This window comes from Bos indicus x Bos taurus, chromosome 2 (genome assembly GCF_003369695.1).
Source record: "Bos indicus x Bos taurus breed Angus x Brahman F1 hybrid chromosome 2, Bos_hybrid_MaternalHap_v2.0, whole genome shotgun sequence".
Lineage (NCBI taxonomy): Eukaryota > Metazoa > Chordata > Mammalia > Artiodactyla > Bovidae > Bos > Bos indicus x Bos taurus.
Genome location: NC_040077.1, coordinates 61,876,652 through 61,902,139, shown reverse-complemented (window position 1 = coordinate 61,902,139; position 25,488 = coordinate 61,876,652). Strand labels below are relative to the sequence as shown.

The window sequence follows — 25,488 nt, the reverse complement described above, 5'->3', positions numbered from 1 at the left end:
ACTGATTATCTCTGGACAGTGAGAGTTCAGTTGATTTGTTCTTATTTAAAAACACTTTTCTCTTTGTATTGTTAAAATAATTATAAACCATTTTCCCCAAAGTAATCAACTATCTTTATCTTTAAAGAATCTGCCTGCAATGCAGGAGACCCAGGTTCAATCCGTGGGTTAGGAAGATCCCCTGGACAAGGGAATGGCTACCCACTCCAGTATTCTTGCCTGGAGAACCCCACGGACAGAGGAGCCTGGCGGCCTATGGTCCATGAGGTTGCAAAGAGTCAGCACAATTGAATGACTAACTCTTTCTTTCATCTTTACAGCAGTAAAAATAAAGAAAATAAAACAACTGATAAAGACAATGGGATAAGTGTTACACTAAGTGAAGTAGCAGATGATAGCATCAAATGTAGGCTATGTTAAAATTTTTTTATATATAAATTTATTTAATTGGAGGTTAATTACTTTACAATATTGTATTGGTTCTGCCATACATCGAAATGAATCCGTCACAGGCATACATGTGTTCCCCATCCTGAACCCTCCTCCCTCCTCCCTCCCCATACCATCCCTCTGGGTCATCCCAGTGCACCAGTCCCAAGCATCCAGTATCGTGCATCGAACCTGGACTGGCGACTCGTTTCATATATGATATTATACATATTTCAATGCCATTCTCCCAAATCATCCCACCCTCTCCCTCTCCCACAGAGTCCAAAAGACTATTCTATACATCTGTGTCTCTTTTGCTGTCTTGCATACAGGGTTATCATTACCATCTTTCTAAATTCCATATATATGCGTTAGTATACTGTATTGGTGTTTTTCTTTCTGCCTGACTTCACTCTATATAATAGGCTCCAGTTTCATCCACCTCATTAATTTAAAACTATATAAAAATTATTAGATATACAGATAGGGGTAGAATTACAGGAAAAAAGAAAACAATTTACCTGTTAGTATAGTTGGGATTATGCTATTTCTCCATTCCATTTTTATTGTATAGTGTTATATATTTTATTGTCATATACACATATATTGTTGTTGCATAGTCTCTAGGGTTAAAAGTGTTAGTTGCTCAGTAGTTTCTGACTCTTTGTGATCCCATGGACTGTAGCCTGACAGGATTATCTCTGTCCATGGAATTCTTCATGCAAGGATACTGTAGTGGGTTGCCATTCCTTTCTCCAGGGGAGCTTCCCGACCCAAGGATCGAACCCAGGTCTCCTGCACTGCAGGCAGATTCTTTACTGTCTGAGCCACCAGGGAAGCCCTGTTCAGTTGCTAAGTTGTGTCCAACTTTTTGTGACCTCATGGATTGCAGCAGGCCAGGCTTCCCTGTCTTTCACTATCTCCTGAAGTGTGCTCAAACTCATATTCATTGAATCAGAGCTGCGATCCAACCATCTCATACTCTGTTGCTCCCTTCTCCTACTGCCCTCAATCCTTCCCAGCATAAGGGTCTTTTCTATGAGTTGGAACTTGCATCAGGTGGTCAAAGTATTGGAGCTTCAGAATCAGTCCTTCCAATGAATATTCAGGGTTGATTTCTTTTAGGATTGACTGTTTGATCCCCTTCCTGTCCAAAGAACTCTCAGGAGTCTTCTCCAGCACCACAATTCGAAAGCATCAATTCTTTGGCATTCAGCCTTCTTTATGGCCCAATTCTTACATCCATACATGACTACTGGGAAAACCATTTGTTGGTGTTATTCAGTAGCTTAGTTATGTCCGACTCTTTGAAAACCCATGAAGGGCAGCATGCCAGGCTGCCCTGCCCTTCAGTATCTCCTGGAGTTTGCCCAAACTCACGTTCATTGAGTTGGTGATGCATCCAACCATCTCATACTCTGTTGCCCTCCTCTCCTCCTGCCCTCAATCTTTCCCAGCATCAGGGTCTTTTCCAATGAGTTGGCTCTTTGCATTAGTTGGCCAGAGTATTGAAGGTTCAGCTTTACCATCAATCCATCCTTCCAATGAATATTCAGGACTGATTTCCTTTAGGATGGACTGGTTGGATCTACTTGCGGTCCAAGGGACTCTCAAGAGTCTTCTCCAACATCACAGTTCAAAAGCGTCAATTCTTTGATATCAGCCTTCTTTATGGTCCAGCTCTTGCATCTGTACATTATTACTGGAAAAAACCATAACTTTGACTATGAGGACCATCTTCGGCAGTGATGTCTCTGCTGTTTAATACACTGTCTAGCTCTGTCATAACTTTCCTTTGAAGGATCAAACTTCTTTTAATTTTGTAGCAGCAGTCACTATCCACAGTGATTTTGGAGTCCAAGAAAATAAAATCTTCCACTGTGTCCACTTTTTCCCCATCTATTTGTCACGTAGTTATGGAATCACATACCATGATCTTAGTTTTCTGAATGTTGAATTTTAAGCCAGCTTTTTCACACTCCTCTTTCACCCTCATCAAGAGGCTCGTTAGTTCCTCTTGGCTTTCTGCCATTAGAGTGGTATCGTCTGCATCTCTGAGGTTGTTGATATTTCTCCTGGCAATCTTGATTCCAGCTTGTGATTCACCCAGCCTGGCATTTTGCATGATATAGTCTGAATAGAAGTTAAATAAGTAGGGTGACAATATACAGCCTTGACATACTCCTTTCCCAATCTGGAACTAGTTCATTGTTCCATGTCCAGTTTTAACTGTTGTTTCTTGACCTGCATACAGGTTTCTCAGGAGACAGGTAAGGTAGTCAGGTGTTCCCATTTCTTTAAAAATTTTCCACAGCTTGTTGTGATCCACACAATGAAAGGCTTTAGCGTAGTCAATGAAGCAGAAGTAAATATACATATGCCTATTTTACAAGTTCTTGTATTAAGCCAACACCTACCTCCCCATTAAGTTTCATTCCTTGATAATAGTTTACTCTCTGAGGCCACAAAGCAAAAGTCTAATTCCTTTAAAACATGACAGATCTTTAAATATTTAAAGACTTGTTCCCTCTAGGTCTTTCTTTTTCAAATTTCTATAAGCTTCGTAAGTTCAAGCACTATGTCTTACTCATCTTTGTATTGCCAGCAGCTCTGAAATAATGCCTTAAATATACCAGGCAATCAATATTAGGCACTTGTAGAGATGAATATGAAATCCCCTCAGTATTCTGGTAACATTTTTCCAGATATGTTTTCATTTGTTAACATGCTTCTTAAAATATGACTTTTAGTTTTCTTTTATTTCCTTGTATTCCTTGTCTCTGGTGACCTTCTAAAATCCACTCCAATCATTCCACTCCTGTGGCTATAACCAATCCTGAAAAATAGCCCTACCTGGGAAATTCAGACCTTCCACTCTCCAGTACTCCCGTCCTTCTAGCCCACTTGTTCACTCACACCCAATGTAGCCTATCTCACCAGTGCCTCTCAGTCAACTTTAACCATGTCCACAATATACTTCCTCACCTTGCTTTCATTTCTGAGTCTATACATTACTTTTGTTTTTAACAATATAGCATAATTTCCTTTCGCCGACAGTCCATGCATTGCAAGCTAGTATAAAAACTACCTTGGATGGCTCCAAGACTTTTCCAAGTCTCTACCCACAATGCTGGGAAGCCATACCTTACAGAAGACTGGTTCCATTACAAATCTAGAATTGCTGAGCTCAAATGGTTCCCCAGTGCCACACTGATTCTACCATGCTAATCTCATTATCTCATTCCCCCATTCACCAAAATCTCACACCATGTCAACATTCATCAAATTTTTAATCCCCAATTTTACCATTTCTCTGAACATATAACTGTCACTCCACTTTCCTAGAAAAAATAAAAGTATACAAACTTCCTCAACTTCTTGCCAACCAGAAACCATGGATATTCTCAATAATAAAGCCACTAAAAAAAAAAAAAAAAAAAAAGCTAAAGGTATCTACATATACAAAGAAAGGACAAATGAGTACAAAACAATGTGTATGTCTGTAACAACCAGTGAAAAATAAAAATTTGTTTGAAAAAGCATACAATTTCTGTGGAAAGACTAAAAACCTGTACACAGTTGCCTAAAGTGAAGGAAACTGCAGTGAAAGGGAGATTTTTTCCAAGTATACACGCTTCTGTAGGTTTAGAATTCTGAATCATACGAAAACTGTCTTAAAAAAACTGTCTTAAAAAATAAAAAATAACAAATAAAACTTGTGAACATAATCATGCATGTCCTTTCATGCTTTAAAGTCCCTAATGCAGTGCCTGGGGTGCGGGGTAGGGATGGGAAATTACTCCTTAATGAGCACAGAGTTTCAGTGCCCATTAAAGTTGTACAGATGGATGGTGGTGATAGCTGCACAGCAACATTAGTAAGTGTGAATGTACTTATTATCACTGAACTGTAAACTTTAAAAGGGTGAAAGTGAGAGATTTCCTCAAGCATATTTTACTGTAATTTAAAAAAAAACCCACAATAACTAAAAAACAACACAAAACACCCTCCAATGCCTTCTTACTGCTATTATGATGAAGAACAAGACTGTATAATGATGACCCCTTGCCTAATTCCATCTTGTCTTGAGATCCTCTCAAGAGGATCAATTAGCTCAAGAATATTCAGCTGAACTGAACTGCTTTTAGTTCCTCAAAAGCATAGCCGTCTCTCTTGCTCTGGGCCTTACCATAGAAAATTCCTCTTCCTGGAATGTAGATGAGTATCACTTACTCACAGGATGCCTCTTCAGTCCTTTCTGACTTGCTTAGTTCATTTCCTTTACTTCCCTTTTATGATGCTCAATACAACTAAAATTATCTGGTTAGTGTTTGACTAGAAAATTCAATGAAGGCTGGGATAACTTGGGTTTCATTCTCTAATGCAGGGTTCCCCAACCTCCAGGATCTAATGCCTGATGATCTGAGATGGAGTTGATATAATAATAATAGAAATAAAGTGCACAATAAATGTAATGCATTTGAATCATCCTGAAACCATTCTGCTCTTCCTCCTTCCCCCAGGTCTGTGGGAAAACTCTCTTCCATGAAACCGATTCCTGATGCCAAAAATGTTGGGGACTGCTGCTCTAATGCACACTTGATACCTAGCATATAGCATCACAATAACAGGTACCCTATAAATATTTTTTGAATGAATGGATTAATTCAAAATTTAACCATACTCCGTCTGTGGTCTAATCAATGAGCAGAGTAGAACCATCCTATATACTGGATGTTATTCTGATTAGTGTGCCCTAACATTACTTTATTTTTATCAGTTATGATAGACACTTGACTTTCATTTAGCCTAGGGTTATTCAAAACCAGAAGTCTTTGTAAACTGAACTACTGATAATAGGTGAGGATTTCTCAAATGCTTTCATACAAAGCAGACATTCTAAGCACAAGTGCAGAATTTATCCTATTAGTTTTTAGCTACTTATTTTTCAAACTTATCTCTGCCATCCCGTATATTAAGTATTTTTCTCAGATTTGAGCTATTTGCAAGTGGAACAGACCTGATCTCTATGTAGCCACGGCTGAGAATATTGAGTTCAACGCTGCTGAGGACAAAGTACAGTGCATTTCCTCAGAAGACATTTACTGATGCTGACATGACCTACTAATTAACACTTTTGTAGAAACGACCATGCTGCTGCTAAGCTGCTAAGGCACTTCAGTCGTGTCCGACTCTGTGCGACCCCATAGACAACAGCCCACCCGCTCCCCGTCCCTGGGATTTTCCAGGCAAGAACACTGGAGTGGGTTGCCATTTCCTTCTCCAATGCATGAAAGTGAAAAGTGAAAGTGAAGTCGCTCAGTCGTGTCCAACTCTTAGCACCCCCATGGACTACAGCCCACCAGGCTCCTCCATTCATGGGATTTTCCAGGCAAGAGTACATGAGTGGGTGTAGAATGACCATGCTGCTGCTGCTGCTAAGTCGCTTCAGTCATGTCTGACTCTGTGCGACCCCACAGAGGGCAGCCCTCGAGGCTCCCCCGTCCCCGGGATTCTCCAGGCAAGAACACTGGAGTGGGTTGCCATTTCCTTCTCCAATGTGAAGGAATGACCATACATATACCTTTAATGTGTACTAATCACTCAGCATTTTTCCTGTCATAAAAATTTAGACAACTGATATATGGCAAAACCAATACAATATTGTAAAGTAAAAATATTAAAAAAAAAATTTAGACAACTATTTCTTCTGAGAAGTGGAATGGGCACAAAATACGAGCTAGAAAGAAAGTTCATAAAATTTGATAAATTACTATAAAGATATTCTTAACCTTCAACCATGACATCAGGGAGGTGACTGCTGCTAACAGGATGCATGGTTGGACTATCTTGTGCCTTTTTTTCTTTATAAAAGAACATTTATTAAAGTTACCCTTGCCTAAGTCTTTCTTCGGAGAAGGCAACGGCACCCCACTCCAGTACTCTTGCCTGGAAAATCCCATGGATGGAGGAGCCTGGAAGGCTGCAGTCCATGGGGTGGCTAGGAATCGGACACGACTGAGCGACACTTCACTTTCACTTTCCACTTTCATACACTGGAGAAGGAAATGGCAACCCACTCCAGCGTTCTTGCCTGGAGAATCCCAGGGACAGAGGAGCCTGGTGGGCTGCCGTCTATGGGGTCGCACAGAGTCGGACACGACTGACGTGACTTCGCAGCAGCAGCAGCAAGTCTTTCTTACTGCCAGGAAAAGTGAAAAATAATGTAAGAGGAAGTCACACAGACGGCAAGCCATTTAACCTCACCAGGTATCTATAAGATGACAGAGGGGGACCACTTGATCATGAAGTCTTTCTAGCTCTAATGCGCTCCTGGTTGAAAATTCAATGTGCTGTCTTCTTCAAATCATATTTGAATTTATAGCTTCCTCTAAATATAACCCAGTGGTGTGAATGATGTAAGGAATCTTGAAAATGAGATGCTCTGATTCAGTAATACTTTCTCTGTACCTTTCAAAGCAAGCCAGCTAAGTAGTTACCTATACCTAGACTCTTGTCTCAAAATCACTTCACATAAGTATTATAACTGTTTGCCATCCTTTATGTATTTAATATGCTTTACAAAGGCAAAGTTCTGTTTTACCTCAAGCTTCATTTAACTTTATTTTAATATAGTCATGACATTTCAAATATAAAATAAGGGTTTAGAACTGAATAACTCACCATAATTTGGTTTCTGCAGAATTATAGTGTGAAAATGACAACTTCATAGATTCAGAACATTACAGGAAAAAAAAAATTAACGTTCTACAAACTAACTTAAAATTCCAGGAAATGCCTTGATCTGAAACAGAGTCTATGGAAACAGTGCTTCCAAGGTAAAGAAGTAAAGGAATAACTTGAAACTTATGAAATGGAATCTGAAAGAAAATGCCTTAAGAGGCATGATAACAGTCTTGAAATGACTTTCTCTAGTAAACATGAAGGGCTTCCCAGGTGGCACAGTGGTAAAGTATCTGCCTGCCAATTCAGGAGACACAAGAGATTTCGGTTCGATCCCTGTGTTGGGAAGATCTCCTAGAGAAGGAAATAGCAACTGACTCCAGTACTCTTGCCTAGAAAATTCCAGGGACAGAGGAGCCTGGCAGGGTAGAGTCCATGGATTGAAAGAGTCACAACACCACTGAGTGACTGAGCATACACACACAGTAAACAGGAAATAGAACACAATCTCCCCAGTCAAGCATTGCATACAGATAAACTTTTCTTTCAAATAGTGTCTACATTCAAAAGCAAGAAAAGGACAGGCTTCCACTTCAAACACTTATATTTTCACGTGGTAAGTCCTAATCAGAAAAGAAATGTATTCTGACCACTTAGGTTTTCCTAGTCCCCAAAAGGCAAATGTATTAATGTGTTAATGTGTTTGTTTTATGTAGGCAAATTTTTGGCATTTATAATCTGCAAGAACCATGATTAAGGACTCCCTAACAATATCCAGTATTGCATCTATTTGGTATTATATTTTAAAACTGTTTATTATCTGTATACAACTTTGTTTTTCTTTTTTTTTTTTAATTTTATTTTATTTTTAAACTTTACAATATTGTATTGGTTCTGCCATACATTGAAATGAATCCACCACAGGCATACATGTGTTCCCCATCCTGAACCCTCCTCCCTCCTCCCTCCCCATACCCTCCCTCTGGGTCTTCCCAGTGCACCAGTCCCAAGCATCCAGTATCGAGCATCGAACCTGGACTGGCAACTCGTTTCATATATGATATTATACATATTTCAATGCCATTCTCCCAAATCATCCCACCCTCTCCCTCTCCCACAGAGTCCAAAAGACTGTTCTATACATCAGTGTCTCTTTTGCTGTCTCGTATACAGGGTTATTGTTACCGTCTTTCTAAATTCCATATATATGCGTTAGTACACTGTATTGGTGTTTTTCTTTCTGGCTTACTTCACTCTGTATAATAGGCTCCAGTTTCATCCACCTCATTAGAACTGATTCAAATATATTCTTTTTAATGGCTGAGTAATACTCCATTGTGTATATGTACCACAGCTTTCTTATCCATTCATCTGCTGATGGGCATCTAGGTTGCTTCCATGTCCTGGCTATTACAAACAGTGCTGCGATGAACATTGGGGTACACGTGTCTCTTTCTTTTCTGGTTTCCTCAGTGTGTATGCCCAGCAGCGGGATTGCTGGATCATAAGGCAGTTCTATTTCCAGCTTTTGTGCTAGAATACCTTAATGAAATCTCTCTGGTTTTGAACATTTTTCAGCTCATTATCTCAGGTCTTCTAAATAATGGTATCAGCAGCAAATAATGATAATTTTGCCTTTTTCTTTCTGAATTTTACCTCCTGCTTTTCTTTTGAGTAGTTAAACGAATATCCCCAGAATAAAGGTAAAGTGCAAAGACAATTAACCCCTCGCCTTGGTATTAGTGTTTCATGTGATGGTTGCTTTAGACTTAAAACACACACACACATATACACATAAAATATGTATTTACATTTATATAAATGACATACATGAAATGAATAACTTATATTCAAAACTTTAATCGAAGATAAATGCTGAACTTCATCAAATTATACCTCAACATAAATGGAGGAAATGAAATGAAGCTTTTCCTTTTCATTATTAACATGGCTAATTATATTAACAAATTTCCTAATATTAAACAATGACTGCATTCCTGATATAAATTCCATTTCCATATGGTTAATGTATTAGGCTTTTTAATGAGTTTATGGTTTATATTAATACTGAATATTTCTCCATGTATAGTCTTAATCCGAGCTTTCACTGTCAAGGGCCCAGTTTCTATCCTTGATCAGGATTAGGGAACTAATCCTGCTACTGTGTGGCACTAGAATGGAATGGAATGGATCAGAACATCTCAACTGCATGGGGTTATCTCAGGGAACTGTAGAAAGGAAAAAATAAAATACACATACACACACATATATACTGAGAAAAAAGGTGGGATTCATATCAAATATCAGGAGCTGACTTCCACTATATATAAAGATTTCCAGTATATTATTAAGGTAAAAGAGCCAATAAACTTAGTGGAATGAAGGGCAAAGAATACAGACAACTGACAGGAAAAAAGTATAACTGACTCTACAAGTATGAAAAAATGTTAAGCTGCATTTAATAACATAAGAAGACTGATGTGCATTAAAACTGCTATCAGATCACATTGGCATGAGAAATAATTTCTCTTTGAATATGTTAGTAAGGTGTGAGGAAAGAGATAATCATGCTGCTGGTAGGAATATAAATTGGTATAAATTTTGAGAAGCATAATTTGCAAATGCTTAAAAAATATAAAAATGCAAATGCCCTTTGTATGAGCAATTCCATTTATAATAAATTTATGTTACAGACTTATTCCCATGTACTGAATATATAACACGGAACACTAAAATACCTAGTAATTATTGAGTGCTCACTATGTGCCAGTCACTATTCAAGACTTCATAATATAAGCTCATTTAAGTCACATAATAACTCAAAGGAGGGAATAATTATTCTCTTTTTTGAGCTGAAGAAATTGAGGGATAGAGAGGTAAAGTTACTTTCTTAAATGAAATACCTGGTAGGTATTGAATGTGAAAATAAAACACAGGTAGTCTAATTCTAATTTGCATGCTCTTTGCCACTATAATACATAGTAGACTGCATAAATAAATTACAGTGCATCCAAGCACTGAAATACACAGCAACATTTTAAAAGAATAGCAAAGCTTTTCTAGTAGCTGATATTCAAAGATCTCTAATATACAGTAGGTAAAGACAGCAAAGTGCAGAACAATGTGTACAGCATAATACTATACATGTAGAAATAAAATAATATTATACATACATAACCATATGTGTTTTTCATGCATAGAGTACCTATAGAAAAATACATAAGAAATTGCCAACACTGGTTACCTGGGAAGGGAAATGGTTAACTGGAAGACATAAGCAAAATGGCCACTTACTTATCATTTCTGAACAATGTGCACATCCATCTGGTCGATACAAATAAATAATTTTAAAAATGAAAGGTAAAAAAGAAAGAAAGAAAAACTTCCATTATCTACTCCTTTTTTTCATTCTATATATGGGTCATTCACCCAAGATTTTACTTCAAATTATTCCATAGCTACCATGACTTTATAAAACCCTGGAAAAAAAAATTTAAGAGAGCTTAATGTTCACGGTAAATAGGATTAAAACTTACAGAAAAGAGTTTTTCGTACCTGACATGTGCATTACAGTATCTTTTGGCATACTCAGTCCATGTTCCAAATTTTTGTGGAAAGAGAGCTTCAATCTGCATGAAAAGCTGTAACAATATAGGTATTCTCAATATGCTGTAATATTTTCAAGTTAATTGCTGTTATTTTAAGTCCAGTTAATGAAATAGTAAAAACAAAAATGCACCTCTTTTTCCTCAAGGCTCTTCCTTCCCCTCTACCTACCCATCCTGCCATCCTATTTTTCAGAACTAACTCCTATCTCTTTCTTCAATATATATTTATATGTTTTGTATGCCTATATATGCACCTTTATATATTCTCTTTTATTTACATGATCATATAACATACACAATTAGAATTTTTCCACCAAGCCTATTTTAGACATCATTAAAGTACATATACATCCATCAATCACCTATCCATCCATCCATCTCCCATCTGCATTTCTAATAGATGGGTTTATACAGTACATTTTTAGAAATTATGGCATGTTTTTAAAATTTTGATAGATGTTACCATGCTGCATTATAAAAGGATGATACCAATTTATACTCCCATCAATAGAATCATAAAATCTTTTAATTTTTATAACTTAAATAGGCTGTATACAGCATTTCACTGTTAATAAGCGTTTTAAAAAATGACTGTTTTATTGAGATATAAATTCATATACCACTTTTACTGTTCATTTTTAAAGTGTATATTTCAGTGGCTTTTAGTATATTCAAAATGTGCCTTGATCACCACTATCTAATTCTGGAACATTTTTATCACTCTGAAAATAAAATCTATACCCATTACTAGTCATTTTTTGTTTCCACTCTCTCCCAAACTTGGCAACCACTATTATATTTCCATCGCCTAGAATTTGCCTATTTAGGACATTTCATATAAATAGAATCCTAAAGTATGTAGTCTTTGTGTCTGGCTTTCCCTTAGCATAATGTCTTCAAGGTTCACCCATTTTGTAGAGTATGCTGCAACTGCTGCTCCTAAGTCACTTCAGTTGTGTCCGACTCTGTGTGACCCCATAGACGGCAGCCCACCAGGCTCCCCCGTCCCTGGGATTCTCCAGGCAAGAACACTGGAGTGGGTTGCCATTTCCTTCTCCAATGCAGGAAAGGGAAAAGTGAAAGTGAAGTCGCTCAGTCGTGTCCGACTCTCAGTGACCCCATGGACTGCAGCCCACCAGGCTCCTCCGTCCATGGGATTGTCCAGGCAAGAGTACTGGAGTGGGGTGCCACTGCCTTCTCCCTTTGTAGAGTATATTAGTATTTTACTCCTTTTTACAGCTGTATTTTGTTTATCCATTCAGCAGTTATAGACACTGGCTTTTTTCTACTTTTTGGATTTCATTATGATCAGCTATATATTCAGTTCTCTTGGGTATATACCTAGTAATGGGATTGCTAGGTACTATAGTAATTTGATTTTCAATTTATTAAGGAACTGCCGAAATGTTTTCCAAAGTGGCTTTGTTGCTTTGAAAATCGTGAAAGTGTTAGTCTCTCAGTTGTGTTCGACTCTTTGTGATCCCAGGGACTGTAGCCCATTAGGCTCATCTGTCCATGGCATTCTCCAAGCAAGAATACTGGAGTGGGTAGCCATTCCCTTCTCCAGGAGATCTTCCTGATACAGGTATTGGATCCGGGTCTCTTGCATTGCAGGCAGGCTAAGCCATCTTACCATCTAAGCATCCAGGAAAGCCTTTACATCCTTTTTATATGACAACATACTCCTAAGTAACAAATTGTCCAAAGAAGAAGAAACAAGGGAAATTAGAAATTAGACAAGACTTTGGAATAAATGAAGTTGAGACAATAACATACCAAAATTCAGATCCAATGAAAGCAGTGCTTAGAGTAAAATTATATCTGTATATGTTTATTATTAAAAAAGAAGAAAGTTCTCAAATTAATCATCTAACCTTTAACATTAAGACACTGGAAAAGAAGAGAAAACTATACCCAAAACAAACAGGAGGTATAATATAATTAAGACTAGAATGGAAATAAAATAAAGAAGGGAAAATACAGAAATAAATCAACAAAGCAAAAGGTTCTTAAAGAGATCAACAAAATTGACAAAATTTTAGCTATAACTGAGAAAAACAAGATGACTCAAATTACTAAAATTAAGAATGAAAGAGGGGACACTACTCTTAGCCGCACAGAAATAACGAAATATTAAAAGAGAGTTCTATGCACAAATGTATGCCAATATATAGATAATTTAGATGAATGGACAAATTCCTAAAAAAGATACAATACCAAAACTGATTCTAAACTAAATAATCAATCTGAATAGACATTTGATCAGTGAAGAGAATGAGCTGTTAACCTAAATCCATCCACAAGGAAAAGTTTAGACCCAAATAGCTTAACCATCAAATTCACCAAATTTTTAAAAAATACAATGTTTTGCAAAATCTTTCAAAATATAGTAGAGAAGAGAACATTTTCCACTTCATTCTTTGACACTAGTAATACTTTAATAACAAAACTGGACCAAGATACAATTAAAAAAAAAACACTACAAATCAATCTCTCTTATGAATAGGGACACAATGATTGTCAACAAAATATTAACAGACTGAATCCAGCAGTACATGAAAGGATTATATATTATGACCAATGAGTTTTATCTTAGAATGCAAGGTTGGCTTAATATGTGAAAGTCAATTATTATACTGTAGCCTATCAATAAAGGACAAAAACATATGAGTACCTCAATAATGAAGAAAAAGCATTTGACAAAGCTCAACATCCTTTCTTGATTAAACACTCAGTAAACAAGGGGTAGAAAGGAACTTACTCAACCTGATAAAGGAAATCTTCAAAAACCCACCATTAACAAGGGTTTAGGAGGAACCAGAAATCAAACTGCTAACATTCTTGAGCTCGTAGGGAAAGGAATGCAGTTTCAGAAAAACATCTACTTTTGCTTCATTGTCTGAGCTATCAGGGTTTCCCTGGTAGCTCAGACAGTAAAGAATCTGTCTGCACGGCATGAGACTCGGATTCTATTCATGGTCCAGGAAGTTCCTCTGGAGAAGGGAATGGTAACCCACTCTAGTATTTTTGCCTGGATGGAGAATTCAGTGGAAGAGGAACTGGCAGGCTACATTCCATGGGGTCACAAAAGAGTCAGATACTACTAAGCAACTATCACTCTGCTTCATTGACTAAGCTAAAGGCTTTGACTGTGTGGATCACAGCAAAATTCTTAAAAAGATGGAAATACCAGACCACATTACCTGTCTCCTGAGAAAACTGTATGCAGGTCAAGAAGCAACATAACTGGACATGGAACAACGGACTGGTTCCAAATTGGGAAAGGGATACATTAAGGCTGTATACTGTCACCCTGCTTATTTAACTTATATGCAGACTACATCATATAAAACAACGGGCTGGATGATTAACAAGCTAGAATAAAGGTTGCCCGGAGAAATATCAACAACCTCAGATATGCAGATTATACCATTCTAATGGCAGAAAGTGAAGAAAAACCAAAGAGCATCTCGATGAGGGTGAAAGAGGAGAGTGAAAAAGCTGGCTTGAAACTCAACATTCCAAAAGCTAAGATCATGGCATCCACTTCCATCACTTCATGGCAAATAGAAGCAGAAAAAGTGGAAGCAGTGATAGATTTTCTATTTGGGGGCTCCAAAATCACTGTAGACAGTGACTGCAACCATAAAATTAAAAGATGCTTGCTCCTTGGAAGAAAAGCTGTGACCAACCTAGACAGCATATTAAAAAGCAGAGACATCACTTTGCCAACAAAGGTCCATATAGTCAAAACTAATAGTTTTTCCAGTAGTCATGTATGGATTTAAGACTTGGACCATAAAGAAGGCTGAGAGCTGAAGAATTGACAGTTTTGAATTGTGCTGTTAGAAAAGACTCTTGAGAGTCCCCTGGACAGCAAGGAGATGAAATCAGTCAATCCTAAAGGAAATCAACCCTGAATATTTACTGGAAGGACTGATGCTCAAGCTGAAGCTTCAATACCTTGCCCACTTGATGTGAAGACCTGACTCATTGGAAAAGGCCTTAATGTCCGGAAAGTTCAATTTAGTTCAGGTCGCTCAGTCGTGTCCAACTCTTTGTGACCCCATGGACTGCAGCATGCCAGGCCTCCCTGTCCATCACCAACTCTCAGAGTTTACGCAAACTCAGGTCCATTGAGTCAATGATGCCATCCAACCATCTCATTCTCTGTCGTCCCCTTCTCCTCCCAGCTTCAATCTTTCCCAGCATCAGGGTCTTTTCCAAGGAGTCAGTTCACATCAGGTGGCCAAAGTATTGGAGTTTTAGCTTCAACATCAGTCCTTCCAATGGATATTCAGGACTGATTTAGTTTAGCATGGACTGGTTGGATCTCCTTGCACTCTAAGGGACTCTCAAGAGTCTTCTCCAACACCACAGTTCAAAAGCATCAATTGTTTGGTGCTCAGCTTTATAATCCAACTCTCACATCCATACATGACTACTGGAAAAACCATAGCATTGACTAGATGGATCTTTGTCGGCAAAGTAATGTCTCTGCTTTGTAATATGCTAAGTTGGTCATAACTTTCCTTCCACAGAGTAAGTGTTTTCCTTCCATGGAGTAAGCATCTTTTAATTTCATGGCTGCAATCACCATCTGCAGTGATTTTGGAGCCCCCAAAAATAAAGTCTGTCATTGTTTCCACTTTTTCCCCATCTATTTGCCATGAAGTGATGGGACCAGATGCCATGATCTTAGTTTTCTGAATGTTGAGTTTTAAGCCAACTTTTTCACTCTCTTCTTTCACTTTTATCAAGAGGCTCTTTAGTTCTTCTTCACTTTCTGCCATAAGGGTAGTGTCATCTGCATATCTGAGGTTATTGATATTTCTCCTGGCAACCTTGATTCAAGCTTGTGCTTCCCTCAGCCCAGCGTTTCTCATAATGTACTCTGCATATAAGTTAAGTAAGCAGGGTGACAATATACAGCCTTGACATACTCCTTTTCCTATTTGGAACCAGTCTGTTGTTCCATGTCCAGTTCTAACTGTTGCTTCCTGACCTGCATACACATTTCTCAAGAGGCAGGTCAGGTGGTATGGTATTCCCATCTCTTTCAGAATTTTCCAAAGTTTACTGTGATCCACACAGTCAAAGGCTTTGGCATAGTCAATAAAGTCAATTCCAATCCCAAAGAAAGGCAATGCCAAAGAATGCTCAAACTTTCGCACAATTGCACTCATCTCACATGCTAGCAAAGTAATGCTCAAAATTCTCCAAGCCAGTCTTGAACAATATGTGAACCGTGAACTTCCAGATGTTCAAGCTGGTTGTAGAAAAGGCAGAGGAATCAGAGATCAAATTGCCAACATCTGCTGGATTATCAAAAAAGCAAGAGAGTTCCAGAAAAACATCTCTTTCTGCTTTATTGACTATGCCAAAGCCTTTGACTGTGTGGATCACCATAAACTGTGGAAGTTCTGAAAGAGATGTTGGGAAAGATTGAAGGCAAAAGCAGAAGCAGGTGGCAGAGGATGAGATGGTTAAATAGCATCACTGACTCAATGGATGTGAATCTGAGCAAACTCTGGGAGATAGTGAAGGACAGGGAAGCCTGGCATGCTGCAGTCCTTGGTTTCACAAAGAGTCAGACGTGACTTAGTGACTGCAGAACAAAACAAGGGCAATACTTAAAGGTGAAAGACTGAATGCTTTCTCGTAAGATTAGGAACAAAATAAAGATGCCCACACTTGCCATTTCCATTCCAAACTGTACTGGAAATTCTAGCCAAGACAATTAGGCAATTTAAATACAATCTTGCGTACAGAAAATCCTAAGCAGTCCACTGAAAACTATTAGAAGTAATGAATGAGTTCACCAAGGTTGCAGTATACATGATCAATATGCAATCAACTGTATTTCTACAAATGAAATTAATAAAACAATTCCACTGACAACAGCATCAAAAAGGATAAAATATTTAACAAAAGATGCAGAGGAGTTATCCTATTATAACTACAAAGCACTGTTAGAAATTTAAAACCTAAATAAATTAAAAGATATCCCAAGTTCATGGATTAGAAGACTTAATATTGTTAACATGGCAATACATTCCAAACTGATCTACAGGTCCTACACAGTGACTATGAAGCTGGATTGTCTACAGAAGTCGCCAAGTTATTAAAAACAATTCTTAGGAAAATTCAAGGGACCTAGAATGTTCAAAATCATCTTGAAAAAGAAAAACAGAGTTGCAAGACTCACACTAGTTTCAGAACTCCTAATTTAGAATTTATAATCTTCTACTTTTTTGGTGAAGAGTCCCAAACATCTCCAATTTGTATAATCATCATAATCTACAAAACCGGGATTTACCCTTGCTTGGAATAGCACCTATCCTGGGTGAGGCATGAAGGTACTGGCATGTAATTACATGCGACACAAGGACCACTACTGTATTGTCAGGGTTCTCTTTCTTATGGTAAGTAATCAATAAGTGATTAGTCATTTTACTATCATCATGCAGAATACACATATCTTTTATATACTCCCATTCTGAAATGATACATTTTGCATATTTTTATAAAGATATAATGAACCCCACAATCCAGGAACATAATTTTGGAACATAAGGAAATTACCTGGGGTCCACTCTTCCACTTCTAGTATTTACAGCAAAAATATAAAAGGTAAAATTGAGAATTTTACCATCATTATCTATGTACTTTTATGTGTCTTTCAGAAGACTTCCAGAGCAGAGAACAAATGTAGAGCCATGGTAATACTCGGAGAGATGTGACACCATAGCTGTCTCTCAGAGTTGGCTTATTACAAATGTATACTAAATATAAAAATCTTATAATAAAGGTAAAAGACATATATAAATATACCTATAAGCATGGCTAAGGTTCACACATACATAGATAAAAACAGTCATGGTAACAGATATATTTAGCCATAAATAGATGCCTAGAATTTTCCAATGTGCTCTTATGGCATTTGAAGCATCTAATTTAAAAATTATAAAAACAGTGATTGATGCCATTTTTTTTAAGCCCAAAATATAAGGAATTTAATACCTCTTCGGGTCTTCCCAATGCTGGAGTTCCTGTGAGCAGAATGGCTCGTTTGGCTTTCTGTACTATTGGCAATAAAATCCGGCTGCGAGTTGCACTTCTGGACTTCATGTAGTGTGATTCATCTACAATAACCACTTTGAAGTTCTGATTATTCAGTGCATCTATCAGAGTCTCCGCATCTGTGGTTAAAAGGCCATAACCCAGAACTGTCACTTTGCTGGTTGATATTCTCCTAGAAAACATAATCCATGTACTTAAAAAATATTTTGGTAACCACTGTATCATAGACAATACATTTCTTAGGGAAGAGATACAGAGGAGAAAGAAGAGGAAAAATAAGAAGAGATGATACAATGCTGAAACCCAGTGTCTCTTAATTTACCATCTTTAAATATGATAAATCAGAATCCAAATTTAAAATTTGGTTAAGAAAACGAAATTTATAGTTAAATGGTCTTTGGAATATTTTGACATCCAGGTCGCCACACTTTACTGGGGTAATAAGAAAATTACTTTCTGGGAATATTTGCTTCAATGCATCTAGAATTCTTGTATATAAAGTAGGTAATTCGAAGATTAATTGACTATTCAGTGAAGACTTCCCACCAACGGGATAGCGGTGTTTTTCATCTCAGGCACTACTGTGATTATAAGCAAGATGATAATGTTACAGGTATGTCCAGAGCACTGCAGGGCATTTCACATTTTGAACCCTCTCATTAAAGGCCAGTAGAGTCCCTATCACTGTGACAACAAAAGTGAGGCCCTGGCCCTGGGGTGATATAATTCATATATTTATAATATTCTTTACCACACTGTGTGAAATTATTCATTTATATATTTATTTCCCTTATTCTATCATAAGATGGGTGAGGACAGGGAATGTGTCTTATTCTTATTTGTATATACAGTGTTGTGCTCCCCATGAGTCTGTAAAATGAGATAATTAGAAAAATATATTCATTAACAATAAAATGTATCACTTTTGCATTTTCTATATGACCAGTGAAAAACACAGGACAGTGTCAAGTCTTTTGCAGTTCTCTAGTCTCTAACAGAAAATTCAGATCTCCTAAAGAGCCTAATATGAGAAGGCAATGGCATCCCACTCCAGTACTCTTGCCTGGAAAATCCCATGGACGGAGGAGCCTGGTAGGCTGCAGTCCATGGGGTCGCTAAGAGTCGGGCCTGACTGAGCAACTTCACTTTCACTTTTCACTTTCATGCATTGGAGAAGGAAATGGCAACCCTCTCCAGTGTTCTTGCCTGGAGAATCCCAGCGACAGAGGAGCCTAGTGGGCTGCCGTCTATGGGGTCGCACAGAGTCGGACACGACTGAAGCGACTTAGCAGTAGCAGTCTCTAACAGAAAATTCAGATCTTCTAAAGACCCTAATATGAGTACTAATATTAGTACTAATATGACAATTTTTGCTTTTTTTTTCTGAAGGACAACTGCATTTATACCTTGGATAAATCCACTCAATACAGGGACTTATGGCACCCCACCTTACATAGAGGTTGCCCAGCCTTACATAGAGGGGAAGGCAATGGCACCCCACTCCAGTACTCTTGCCTGGAAAATCCCATGGACGGAGATTTTCCCATGGTCAGACACGACTGAGCGACATAACTTTCATTTTTCACTTTCCTGCATTGGAGAAGGAAATGGCAACCCACTCCAGTGTTCTTGCTTGGAGAATCCCAGGGACAGGGGAGCCTGGTAGGCTGCCGTCTAGGGGTCGCACAGAGTCAGACACTACTGAAGCGACTCAGCAGCAGCAAGAGCAGCAAGACATTGGGTAAGTTTTTCTGCCCTTAGCTATCATCCTGCAGAAAAGTTACATGCTAGGGTTGAAGCACTATCTAACATATGCCAAATGTTATTAATTTAAAAATATTAGCCACTGTTTTAATTGCAAGAGTATAGTTCCAAAATAGTAATAAAAACTAGAAGGCTTAAATGCTATAAATATGATAGAGGAATATTTTAAGACTACTTCAATGTAAACTTTTTAATAAAGTATAGCTATAGAAAATGATTATAGAGACTATAATAAATTCTACATTCTCTAAACTATTGTCTTAAATTTCATGCAGCTTTATTAAAAAAGAGGAAAATTTTCATAATTATTATCTACATTTTATTTTGTCTATACAAATATAGTGTCTAAATTTTCTGGGGCCCAAGAAGACATATTTTACTGAATTAGAATTCCAAGGCTGAAAGAGAAAAAGGCAGCTATCTATTTTGTCTGGTTACTCTTTCTACATTCACAAAGGCCAACTTTATTTCTACAAATACATTTTATGTTAACAATCTTAGAGAATAAAATATAGAAGAATAATACCACACACAAAAGAATCTAACAAAAATCTATATATTTATTTCTAGTAGAAACATAACTTTATTTGTGACTCAGAAATGGTAATTTTGAACTTCTAGGAACATGACAATTTGTATAATTCACCTAGAAACTCAATGTAATAAACTATTAATATTCAAATTGATTGGTTTATTCCAATGGCTGGAAAACAAAATGAGAAAAAGACAGTAACTATACTATGATTTTAGAATAAGGACTTCAAACAGTCACAAAACAAATGTTTTCAATACAGAAAATATTAAAACTATAAATTGAAATAATAAAAAAGTAAAATTGCCTAACATTAATTTTGAGTTACACATAAAACTTGCATATAAAGTAACAACTTAGAAGGCAAAACCTGCCATAGTTGCTGATAATAAAACCTCACAAACTTCAAGTTAATCACTGAAAAGTTGGAAAATTTATTTTTCAACTTCAAAATAGTCAATTTAAAGTATATTTAAGGTATATACAAAGTAGGTATATTCATATGTTTTTAAAGCATGTATATTTTACATTAAAAAAATACCATAAAGGAACATATAACATTAAATATATGGTTGGTTTTTAGATAGGTAATTCATATTTTAAAATGGAAAATAAAATTCTTTACATTACTTTCTTATGGAGAAACAATGGAAATAGTGACAGACTTTATTTTCTTGGGCTCCAAAATCACTGCAAATGGTGACTGCAGCCATGAAATTAAAAGACGTTTGCCCCTTGGAAGAAAAACTATGACCAACTTAGCATATTAAAAAGTAGACACATTACTTTGCCAACAAAGGTCTGTCTAGTCAAAACTATTGTTTTTCCAGTAGTCATGTATGGATGTGAGAGTTGGACCACAAAGAAGGCTGAGCACTGAAGCACTGATCCTTTTGAACTGTGGTGTCGGAGAAGACTCTTGAGAGTCCCTTGGACTGCAAGGAGATCCAATCAGTCAATCCTAAAGGAAATCAGTCCTGGATATTCATTGGAAGGACTGATGCTGAGGCTGAAACTCCAGTACTTTTGCCACTTGATGCAAAGAGCCAACTCATTAGAAAAGACCCTGATGCTGGGAAAGATTGAAGGCAGGAAGAGAAGGGGATGACAGAGGATGAGATGGTTGGATGGCATCACTGACTCAATGAACATGAGTTTGAGCAAGCTCTGGGAGATGGTGAAGGACAGGGAAGCCTGGCATGCTGCAGTCCATGGGGTCACAAACAGCTGGATATGACTGAGCAACTGAACAACAGCAACCTTACTTTCTTAATTCTAAATTCTGCGATATTTCATTCCAAACACTGCTATACATTAATTATACACAGGAGGGCTTTTTTTCTTAAAGATTAAAAAAGTTGTTTTTACCCAACATCAGTTTTATTCTGGATAACATTGATTTCTTCAGGACTCAGCTCCGGGATCCACTTCTCTATTTCTTCAGTCCAAGGATACCTCAGAGATGAAGGGACCACTATTAGAAGAGGCCATTCCTCCTTATAGAAGTAAGCGATGCCAATTGCCTGAACTGTCTTTCCTAGACCCATCTAAATTAGAAACAAATAAATAATGTTCAAATATTAAACATTATTAAACAAATTTATTAAGCAAATTACTAAAAGTTTTCCAAGAGCAGTTATATTACTAGTTACCATTTCAAAGTTTTAAGGCATAACATTCAAGTACAGAGTCAAAAGTTTTCAAAGTTGAAACAAGATCCAGATGAAGATAAATTTTTTCTATCTTGTATTTTAACAACAAATAGAGGATAAGTTAGGCAGGACATGGGAACAGGTAAAGGTAACTTAGGAATGGACACACATGCATACACACACACACACACAAAGCACAACCTACACATTTTACTATCAGATCAGATCAGATCAGTCGCTCAGTCGTGTCCGATTCTTTGCTACCCCATGAATCGCAGCACGCCAGGCCTCCCTGTCCATCACCAACTCCCAGAGTTCACTGAGACTCACGTCCATCGAGTCAGTGATGCCATCCAGCCATCTCATCCTCTGTCGTCCCCTTCTCCTCCTGCCCCCAATCCCTCCCAGCATCAGAGTCTTTTCCAATGAGTCAACTCTTCGCATGAGGTAGCCAAAGTACTGGAGTTTCAGCTTTAGCATCATTCCTTCCAAAGAAATCCCAGGGCTGATCTCCTTCAGAATGGACTGGTTTATCTTAATATTCTATACCTCCTTCCAAGAAATAGCACACAACCCAAACTTTAGCTCTACATAGTCGAATTTAAGATTTACCTAATGGTAAATTCTAGCTCTAAGAGAAAAGAACAAGCTTTTACAAAATTTACTTTTGTAAATCTGAACCAAAGAATGACTATGTACCATTAGATATGTTTCCTAGTCCTTGAAGCCTTCCAATCCTTAGAGCTGAAACCCACTTAAATTAGGTTCTGGGACCAACTTAGTTCCAAGACAGTAGAGATTTAAGATTTGAGAGATTCTTTAAATCTCTTAACAATTTAAGAGATTTAAGAATCATCACCTGGCTTGGGATCATTAATGTTGCTTCTTTCCTGCAACAACTCTGATCACGGGCACAGTTCCAGGAACTGAGTCATGGCCTTATTTTGTGTGTGTGGACCATACCACAAATCTGTGCCATAGTTGTGAGTTCCTGGTTTTGTTTCCTTTCAAGGTTTCATAACTCATTTTCTTAATCTCAGTTTCTCTAGATATAGGGCTCTCTTTTCTTCCACAGTATCTTAGGAAATAGAATGCTTTCTTTGGGACTCAGATTCTACCATCAGGTCCTTATATCTTGCTTGCTGCTAAATTTACATAGTATCAATGAGCTGCCTACCTGGACTTTGGTGCATTTTACTTAGTGTGATTAACAGTGTTCTGTTTTGGCCTGCCAGGCATCAGCTGATGAACCAGTGTTTAAAATTTCCTAATACTGTCTGCTCCTGAGGTCAAGGATGTAGGTCTTCCAAGATACTATAAAATGTAGAGGATAACAGGCAGGACATTCTGAGATAAACAGGAGCAATATTTTTTTTCAATATATCTCCTGGAGTAATGGAAACAAAAGCAAAAATAAACAAAGAAGACCTAACTAAACTTAAAAGTTTTTGCACAGCAAAGGAAACCATAAACAAGAAGAAAAGACAATCTACAGAATGGGAGAAAACAGTTGTAAACAAAATGACTGACAAGGGACTCATTTCCAACATACACAAAAACAACTCATGTTTCAATATCAAAAAGACAATCCAGTCAAAAAATGAATAGAAGATCTAAACAGACATGTCTCCAAGGAAGACAAACAGATGGCCAACAGACATGAAAAGATGTTCAACATCACTAATATTAGAAAAATGTAAATCAAAACTGCAATTAGGTATCACCTCACACTACTCAGAATGGCCATCATGAAAAAGTCTACAACTAATAAATGCCGGAAAGGATGTGGAGGAAAAAGGAACCCTTCTACACTGTTGGTAGGAAAACAAATTGGTGTAGCCACTATGGAAAAGAGTATGGAGGTTTCTTACGAAGCTAAAAATAGAGTAACCATATAACCCAGTAATACCACTCCTGGGCACATATCTGGAGAAAACTGATTTGAAAATATACACACACCCCAGTGTTTATAGCAGCACTAAACCCAATTAGGAGAAGGCAATGGCACCCCACTCCAGTACTCTTGCCTGGAGAATCCCATGGATGGAGGAGCCTGGTAGGCTGCAGTCCATGGGCTCGCTAAGAGTCGGACACGACTGAGCGACTTTACTTTCACTTTTCACTTTCATGCATTGGAGAAGGAAACAGCAACCCACTTCAGTGTTCTTGCCTGGAGAATCCCAGGGACGGCGGAGCCTGGTGGGCTGCCGTCTATGGGGTCACACAGAGTCGGACACGACTGAAGCGACTTAGTAGCAGCAGCAAACCCAATTAAAAACCAAATCAGTCTCCTTTCCTTGGAGAGCAAAGGAAAGTCATGTCTTAATATATATCAATAAGGAGGCATTGTGATTTAAATGAAAAGTTTTCCTTGAGTTTTATAGCTTGAGCGAGAAATTTCAGAATCTAACTTGGAATCACCGAAAAGAACAAATTTCTGAATCTGCATAACTGATCAGGTATCTGAATTATCTGAAGATAATACCCTATCCTGGTTGGACAATTCACCTAAAAAATGAGATTCCAGTCTGTTTTTATCTAGTTATCTTTCATGGAAACAACCCTAAATTCATCATCTCTTTGTTAAAGATCATTTAGTTAAATGAATAATGGTGATTTCGAGAAACTAGAAAGATTTACCTATACAAAGTAAAGCAAGCAAAGCAATCAGTTGTTAATGTTCTCAAGTATTTATTTTTTAGGTATTTGCTGTTGCTTGTTCCTTTTTTGGGAACCATCAGTACAAGATAGTTTAATAGGACAAATTCAAACAAAAGATGATTCCAAATTAAAAAATAAAAGTATATTAATGTAGTCTCATGTTCCCATTAAGGAAAGAAATGATCCATAGCATAGAATAGCTGTGTTTTAGATAAAGTTTATCAAAAGGAAAATAACTGTATGAAACTATTTTTATTGGAGAAATAAACTTTCAAATTATGTACTTAGGTTTCAATACTTTGCAAATAAGTTTAAATAGCCTAACATTCAGTTATAAAAGCAATAACACACTTCAAGTAACTTAAGCATAAAGAAGTAACCCCATTCAAAAGGTGGTTTAAAACTCTTGGCTTTAACTACCATAGCATTTGTTAAAGTAGAATAACACAATGTTTCAGAACAATTAAGCCTAAATCACCTATTTGGAACAAAATCCTTGACTCAATAATAATACAGCTGTTTAGGTAACTACCTAGGAAGAATTATATAAAGAATATACTAACTTCAAGAGAACATTTTATCAATATTTTCATAATAATCAATCATTGTTATACTGGGGAGAACAATTTTACATTTTCTAAATGTCTTTTTCCATAAAATTATTAAGATCAACTAAATAACAATGGTCCTGACATGCTAATGTCTGTTTCTTTCTTTCTTTTTTTTTTTCATCATGATAACTTTTAGATAGCAACTATATACAGAAGATGCCTGGTGATTGAAAAATTTTTGAAACATAAAATTTTTGCTGATTTTCAAGTTATAAGCAGCTTGTAGCTTTTAGGGTTGAGATCTGGATTGTTTTTAGAATAGGTGGTCTATTTGTTCTAGAAGATACCCCTTTGGAGGACCCTTTTAGGTGTGTAGATTTAAAATTTTAATGAAGAACTGAATTAAAGAAATCCACATAGAAAAATTAAGAAGTATTAAATGCAGAAAACGCTTCCTCCTTTGCACCTAAAGGCAGGAAATAAATTCCCCTTCTGGCCACAGACTCTTATAACTCCAGGAAGGA

The 25,488-nt window shown here is 37.2% G+C and overlaps 1 protein-coding gene across 3 annotated transcripts in view; it reads right to left on the bottom strand.

Annotated features, from left to right (window-relative positions):
* Positions 1 to 25,488, bottom strand: part of ZRANB3 (zinc finger RANBP2-type containing 3) — a 313,962-nt gene that overhangs the window by 124,057 nt on the left and 164,417 nt on the right. For 2 of the 3 annotated variants that reach the window (XM_027561929.1, XM_027561936.1), the window contains 3 exons: positions 21,469 to 21,647; positions 17,745 to 17,976; positions 10,669 to 10,754 (listed from right to left, as the gene is read on the bottom strand). In XM_027561929.1, the coding sequence (XP_027417730.1) occupies positions 10,669 to 10,754; positions 17,745 to 17,976; positions 21,469 to 21,647 (497 nt within the window). The remainder of the gene's footprint in view (positions 1 to 10,668; positions 10,755 to 17,744; positions 17,977 to 21,468; positions 21,648 to 25,488) is intronic. The other variant, XM_027561942.1, reaches the window with a different exon arrangement.